The following is a 7883-nucleotide window of genomic DNA, read 5'->3' as shown; positions in this document are numbered from 1 at the left end:
TTGTTTTTTGTTTAGACAACTTGATGTTCTGTCAACAGTTGTGTTCTCCTTTTTTCATCATTTGAATACAATAGGCTACTGTATAGGGAATGGGTTCCAGGTTCATTCTGACCTGGAGGAGGGATAGTACCTGATGGGTCCTATCTAAGGTTATGGAAAAAGATAATGCAGAAAATTTAAAAAAAACTATATTTTGTTTTATTTTGCAACTTTCAAAGACGTTTAAGTCAAATTTTGTAATAATCAATTTTTTGGATGATTGGCAGTGAGCAATAACAACAGGGGATTTATATGGTCCAAGTTTCTTACATCTCTTCTGAAGCAACACAATTGGTGTCAGGCTGCATGTGTCTCATACTTTGCCCTGTAGTAGATAGATGTAATGTAGTTACATTTATATAGAGCTTTATAACGGAACGGTCTAAAAAGCACTCAAGGTGTGGACTAGTTCTTACTGTATAGTAACTTGATTCTCCCCTAAGGGTGTCTTCATGTCTAAGCTCCCCAGGTAAAACAGTACCAGCTACTCTCATCTGCCCACAACAAGGGCTAAACGGACCAGTACACCGAGGTAGCCCCCTACTCGTCTCAAAAGATGTATTGGGTTGTTAAGTGCACATGAGCCAAATTGTGTAAACAGGGCCTACAGCTTATAATCCTTATTGTTTCAACACCAGAACCATAGGCAAGCATGTCCTTAAAAAATACCAGCGATTATGGCTATACTCTACGTTGAAGCGCCCATGCCTTTACACATTCGGCCATCCAACATGTTGTATATAAACAAATAAATTACTGTTGTCAATGTATTTCATTGAGCAAAAAAATAGAATTAATCAGAATAGCAATACCGATATGGTAAGAAATCTACAACACAGACCACCTCCGCTCACCCAGCCTCTACCACACCGCCCTCCCCTACAAACCCGATAGCACACAGTCTTTTTGGCAACATTTAAGCCATTGGTCCCAAGTGCAAATATTTGAAGATAGCAGGGTTTTCACCAATGACCCACTGGAAATATTATACGTGTAGTCTGGATTTCCATGGGCTATCCTTGGTGTATTTTACATCAGAAAAGTCCAAACCAAACTGCCATTTTGGTTATTGCCGTTTATTTTACTTTTGGTTTATTGCCGTTTTCAACAGTTCCCTAAGCAACAGATCAATATTTCATTAATATTAATTGCATAGATCTGAATATAGGTACAAAACAAGAAAATTCAAAAAGAACAATAGTTGTATAATAAGCCATATAAATCAATATTGAAGTAGTAGAATATGGATTCTATACTACCAAAACAAACCATTATACTATGAAGAATGCCATAGAGTATAACTCATTCCATTACTTAGTTGAGCATGTGAAATATCTTTTTATCTTTTTTTTTTCTACTCTTAACGCTTCTCATTTGAGATAATTTAGAAAACATGCGTTATCATTTTATAAAAAGTTTTTTCAAATGTTTTTTTGTTCACATTAGACATAATTTATCCTACTAGTAATTAATGTTTTTTTGAAAACATTCATGGGAACAATGCATGCTGGTATTATGTAATTTTGATATGCCTATCAGACATTCGATAAAAGGCAAATTAACAGTCTAAATTAATTTGACATCTTACACAAATATAATTAATATTCACGACTTTGTTTATTATAGTTATCTATTGTCAACAAATCATATTTCAGTGTTTAATTTGTGAAATTGTATTACTTATCTATATCATGGAAGTATATAAACATTTACTTTACTTTAATATGTAATCAATAAATTGTTATGATTAAATAATTGGCTAGAAAATCACTTATCAGTTTCATATTTATAATACTATGGTAATCTTCAATCAATTATATAGACAGTGAGTAATCTAACTACTGTAGGTAGGTAAGCCAGGTCCCTAGTTAGGTACATAATAGTTAATACGGCTATGCAAGGATTAAGTATAATGAATGATGATTCTCGCCAGCCCCTGCTCACGATTTTAGTCCCTGCATCAAAAAAGTCAATCTTTCATCTTATGAAACAATACAGAGGTAAAATGTTCAAAAACTACAGCTGATAATATTTTGTTTCTATTTGGTTTAATTTCATTAAATTCCGACTCCTCCTTATTAAGCATATTTTTGGCTTTAGTGAGAGCGATGCTCGAAAAATGCGAATTACAGTTATAGTCCTAGGCCCTATACTTAAATTAAAATACTGTGATGAAAGATGAAATTTGACAAAAATCTCTCACCATTTTTTGAGAAGTGCTGATGAGAACCATCGTGTATTGTATTTCCAACGGCCTACGCAAAATTATAATAAAACCTTATATTTTTACATTTAATAAATCAATAATTTAATAGAAATTTAGTAATTGTATTTAATATTCAGGCTGACCTGATTGCATGCAGCATCATTAACTTCCACGGCTTGAAGGAGGACAGAGAGCTGAGTTCGCAGAGCCTGTTTCTGACTGAATTCGAAGGCTGGATGATTTACAGCCATCACAGCCAACAACACAACTCGCTCGATAGACACCGATGTTTGGTAGGAATATAGAATTGTGTCCGTATGCTGTTTAAGTATATCGAAAATAACCTCAGCACCCTCTTTAAATGTGGAATCCATTAATGCTAAACTAGTTAGCATTTTATCCAGTGTTCTTATGTCATTCACGTCTGTAAGTTTTGATAAATACTGGACGTTGCTGGCATGAATTTGGAATTCCCTCAGCCGATCATAGTCCTTGCGGCCGAGGTCTTCAACATACGTCCCTAGAAAACGCAACTCAATTGGGTTACAACAGTCCATCAAAGCACACACAAAATCAAGTCTTTTAAATATATTGAGTTCCTTAAACCACGACAATACTTCATTTTTGCACACCATGGTGCTATTCTTCCAATAAACCTCTAAATGGGTGTTACTTCTCAGGTCTTGGGTCGATCGCAAACGTTCACCAGTAAGTCGCCATTGCCGTAAAAACCAGTCATCCGGGATAGCGCAAGAATCAACCGATGGTGGCGTTTTCAATATTTTTTCATTAAATCTGATATAAAATAACAGTAATGTAGTTTAATATATTATTACTATATCAACGCTTTACGTTTTGAAACCTATCACGATTTATATAGAATTAAATTTCTCCATAATACGATTGGATTTTATGAAAAATTAATTTAATGGTGGTAGTAATGTTATTATGTCTGATTTGTTCACAAAGCAATAATTTATTATACTATTCAATTACTGTATGTGGGTTGGGATGAAGAGGAAACTAGAGCTTTCGATGTAAAACTGTTTTAAATTAATAAATATCTATTGAAATGTCGTCCATCGGCATAATTAGCAAAAGCCGTTATTAATCTCATAAATGCATAGACCACTAGTGTTAGTTAATTTATTAATTAATCTTTCTCTAGTTCCGTACATTTCAGACTTCGACGTTGTGAAAATCGACAACTGAAACACTGGTTGATACCACTGATTTTAATAATTAAAGCTTATGAAAATGGGTTCTCTAATAGCTTTAACCTAAGGGCGCCAATAGGCCGGGGCAGCGGGGAAAGTTTCCCGGAGCCCGGGGCGGGTGGCTAGCGGTACAAATTAAATCAAAAATTTAAAAAAATTTAAAAATAAAAAATAGACGTTCGAAAAAAGGGAAAGATAGCGTTTACTTTTCATGTTTCTATAGGCCTACTTTATTGTACATGACCTGGTGAAATTATGTACTCTAATTGATTAAAATCAAAAGTCCTCTTAATTCATTAAAATGCCGGATCATCCCCTGTATCCCGCTGGGGCCCGGACCCGAGCCAATTGGCCAGGCAGAAAACCTCTCGGCGGCCCTGTTAGTGTTATGAGTTATTTCTTACTACATCGGCTTGCAATTTCCAGTAAAGGTACGTGCATTTTACTATCTTCTTTCACTCAACATCTCATAAGCTTATTTCAGTTTGATCTCAAATCTTTTAATAAAATCTGAAAAAAAAAGATTCGATTAAAAAAATGAAGTGCTTATAACAGTTGACTTCTATTCTCTGTTGGTTGAAGTTATCCCCTAGGGGAATTATGTAGCTCAAAATATCTATTATATTTAACAGCATAATACAAAGTAGGTATTAACAATTAAATATGTACTAGTTTGTGTCGGTTTGGTTTTCCAGTTTCAAGCAGATCGCTGCTTCAAACTTCAGACTGAACCATTCTCACTTGAACGCATAAACCTTGAAACACAATGTTATATGATTGCCGCCCTCTATAAAGTCACTCTAACGAAACTATCCGATCGCCGTCCACCAATCGGCCAGTAGCGGACAGCAAAGAATATTCTTTGCGGACAGAGAGCGCGGACTGTGGTATCTTTGCCACAATCACATCAGTAAAGTGATACTGACAGACGAAGCGGAGAGAAATCAAACCAAGCGTAAGTTACATGAATAAATGTATAATTTACTGCACGTTTGTTGTTAGTAATGTGTCACAATGTGTCATATGTATAATAATAAGCAACGCAGAAGCGTTAAAGTACTCATTTTAAAGGCTCATCTTTTGTTACCTCATCGCTCAGAAAATCTGTGCCTAGCTGAGGCTCTGTAGCAGCCAGGCTGTGTTGTTTGATGATGTTGATAAATAGTCTTCTCTACCTTCCATCCACCACAGTCTCTGAATTTATCCAATTTTTGTCAAATTCTCGTTTCTTCTTTCCACATCTAGTAGTAAAGTCGGTTCAATTTCAATTAAAATTTCCATGTGATGCGTTTATTAGAATAAAGCAAAAGAAAAAACAAATCTCCTGGACCTTAGTTAGTCTTTAGCCCCAACCATGGTAGGGCTAAGGTGATCTGGACCCTCCATCTGTGCCCTTTGTGCGTGAGTGACAAATGGAAGTAGCACACTAGTTCCATCCTAGATTTAGGAATTATAGTTGCAGGTTGAGATTAAAACCATAAATATGTTATTCTTACAATATGTTGATATATGAATCAAATACAGACTTACATTTTTTTTCTGTGTTACAGGATATGCAAAAGGCATTATTAGACAGGAGCTTCAATAGCTAGGAGACCAAATGAATGGTGGCCGTTTTATTTTCGCGGACGGTGGCTCATACACCGGTGGTTGGGAAGAGGGTAAAGCACACGGACATGGCATCTGTACCGGGCCGCAGAACAAAGGGGAATATAGCGGTGCATGGCACTACGGTTTTGAAACCACTGGTGTATACACGTGGCCAAGCGGTAACACTTTTGAAGGCCATTGGGAGAACGGTCGGCGTCATGGACTTGGTGTAGAAACAAAAGGCCGATGGGTCTATCGCGGGGAATGGACACAGGGTTATAAGGGAAAATATGGGGTGATACAAAGTTTAGCAAGTGGGGCAAGGTATGAAGGAACCTGGTGTAGTGGGCTTCAGGATGGGTACGGCCAGGAAACCTATGCTGATGGAGGTACGTATCGATTTTCAAACACTAAAAAAAATTTGTCAAATTAAAAAAAAATTTTTTATTGTGAGTTATTGTTTTAATATTATTAATACAAGTTAATTTTCTGTGCTTTTTTATTAAAATATTTTAATATACTCTGTGTTAACAAGTTTTTAGTATTTTGATAGCCATATTTTGTCCTTTGTTGTTTGTAATCTTTTATCCATTTTAAATAATTTAATGTTTTACACTATAGAAGAGTAATGCAATTCTCTTTGGATAAAAAAATAAATATTACTTTGGTTTTGACCTTGATCGCTCCAGTAGACTTGGATTATGTTTCTCATGTGTATAGTATACAATTGGATTCCTTCAGACACTAATCATATCACATCTGGTCCTTGAGTCCTTGTTAAATAACCAACGTTGAATATTAATGTCCTTACTCCGACTGATCCTTTTCTTATTACTATAAAATTAGAAATATATATACTGGCGTACTACAGCAAAAGGTGGCTCCCCAATCGATTGACGGTACCGTTAATTTTGATGGTGTCGCATGACGAGATACAGTATACTTGTATAATCTCATCTGCACACGCGTGCCACGGGCTGTAGGCAGTATGTAGATAGCTCTTTTTATGTACCGCTGACTCCCTTTAGCAAGTATGTGGATCGTCTCATTTGCATATACACTCTTGCTAGCCTTAAAGTGTATTTTGCATGCACGAATATCAGCAACTATTGTAATTTCTTCTAAATATATAAGAATCTGTATACCATATTAAAATCAATTATTAATTAACGGAAAAAAATCATTGCAATAATGTTATAAAAGACAAAAATTTGCAAGTATAATTATCATTACACCTTTAAACGAAATTAATTGTATAAAAAACATAATATGGTCATTTCAGTATTATAATTCTGCCCAGTTTTGCTATGAGTGAAAGGAAAAAAATTGATAAGAATTTTGTAAATTTTATCAGGAATTGATTATGTTTTTTTTTCAAATACTTTATTTCAGTAAGTTGTATTTAAAATACATTGTTTCACGTATGCATTCAGTACTACTATCTAGTTGTGTCCTTAAAACTTGAATTAATGCATCAAATTTGAATCAAATTGAGAGAAAGTGAGAGAAAAATGGAAAGAAAAACAAGAATTGATCATTAAGATTCATATAACAGGTTAATCACGAAGATTCGTTGTCATGGAAATGTGTTAAATATGTCACTTAAGGATAAATTATTTGTCAAAATAGATGACATTGAGTAGCATAGCTGAGTCGACTGAGCTACATAATTAGCCACTGTGTGCGCTGGGCCAAGGAATCCTTGAATTATGGTTCAACTCCTTTACTACTCTTGCGCTTCTGTTTAAGTGCTAAAATACAGGCTAATATAATTGCATTTTTTTTTTTACGGAAGAGAGCCTGGTATGCATTAAATAACTTTTATCATGTAGGGTGTATCGGAAAGATGAGGAGATTGACTCCAACCATGCTCCAACGATCATATTAACAACCAAACTCATTTAGTTTCTGAATAATCTTTAATGATAATTGTCATTGATGTCATAAATGTAGATCAGCATAAATGATAAAAAAAATATTCCCAAGTTCTAGATGTGTTATCTGGCAATCGAGTAGATTGTTTCATAATTGGTTTCTGTACTTTAAATGAAGATTTCTCTATTTTTGAAATTCTATTCTTCAATTACCAAAACAAGACCTTCATTAATATGCAACTCTAAAGTGTAGCATCACAGGTACATAGTAGCATCTATCTTGAAGTGACATGCTGTGAAGTTGATGTGTTGGGAGGGGGGGGCCTTAATGTTTAAGCGAGGGGCTACATTGCAAAATAAGGTCATTTTTAACTACTTGAGCATGATTTTTTTGGCTTCGAACATTTTCAGTGGTGGGGGTGGGGCACTGTGGCAGAGGTACAAGATTTTTGGGGATGTGCCCCTCCCCCGGATATGCTACTGCAGGTTTAGTATCTGCCAGTGGCGGATTTAGAGGGCGTAAGGGGTGTACACTTCCTTTTGTAAAAAAAAATGTAAAGTTTATCAGAAAATTACCAAGCTAATTAGTAAAAATCAATTAAATATAACATTTAATTAATAAAGATGCTAAAGGTTGAAGGTAGATTATCCCCTTTCACCCCTACCAGGGGCTCTTCCGTGAGAAGCAGTCACAAAATATCTCTATCGAAATAAATGGTATAAACCTAAAAAGAATGGATAGCATCACATTCTTAGGTATTGTATAAACGAAAATTTAAGCTGGAAATCCCACATTCAATATTTATGCAACAAAATATCTAAGGCCATTGGTATCATCTGTAAAGTAAAAAACATATTTCCTGTACATACACTAATAAGTTTATATAACGCCTAGATGTGTATAAGAGACAGAGACAAACAGTATAAACCCCAATGGCAAATATCCCCACCACTGAC

General features: G+C 35.1%; 2 protein-coding genes across 3 annotated transcripts in view; one reads left to right on the top strand and one right to left on the bottom strand.

Moving 5' to 3' along the window:
• The window catches only part of LOC117123446 (zinc finger CCHC domain-containing protein 14-like), a gene marked incomplete in the record, with an annotated part of 42672 nt that extends 39698 nt beyond the window's left edge, over positions 1-2974 (bottom strand). The window contains 1 exon segment of the mRNA XM_033269360.1: positions 2389-2974. Within this exon segment, the coding sequence (XP_033125251.1) occupies positions 2389-2880 (492 nt within the window).
• Positions 2975-4294: 1320 nt separating this feature from the next.
• LOC117123491 (junctophilin-1-like) overlaps positions 4295-7883 on the top strand; it is a 34107-nt gene continuing 30518 nt past the window's right edge. For both annotated transcript variants that reach the window (XM_033269438.1, XM_033269437.1), the window contains exons 1-2: positions 4295-4417; positions 5013-5441. In XM_033269438.1, the coding sequence (XP_033125329.1) occupies positions 5063-5441 (379 nt within the window). In that variant the 5' untranslated portion in view covers positions 4295-4417; positions 5013-5062. The remainder of the gene's footprint in view (positions 4418-5012; positions 5442-7883) is intronic.

The sequence above is a fragment of the Anneissia japonica genome, unplaced genomic scaffold, assembly GCF_011630105.1.
Source record: "Anneissia japonica isolate Jap-2015-1 unplaced genomic scaffold, ASM1163010v1 scaffold287717_len1600092_cov198, whole genome shotgun sequence".
NCBI classification, from domain to species: domain Eukaryota; kingdom Metazoa; phylum Echinodermata; class Crinoidea; order Comatulida; family Comatulidae; genus Anneissia; species Anneissia japonica.
Note: the sequence above shows the minus strand (reverse complement) of the source record. Positions and strands in the feature narration are given on the sequence as shown.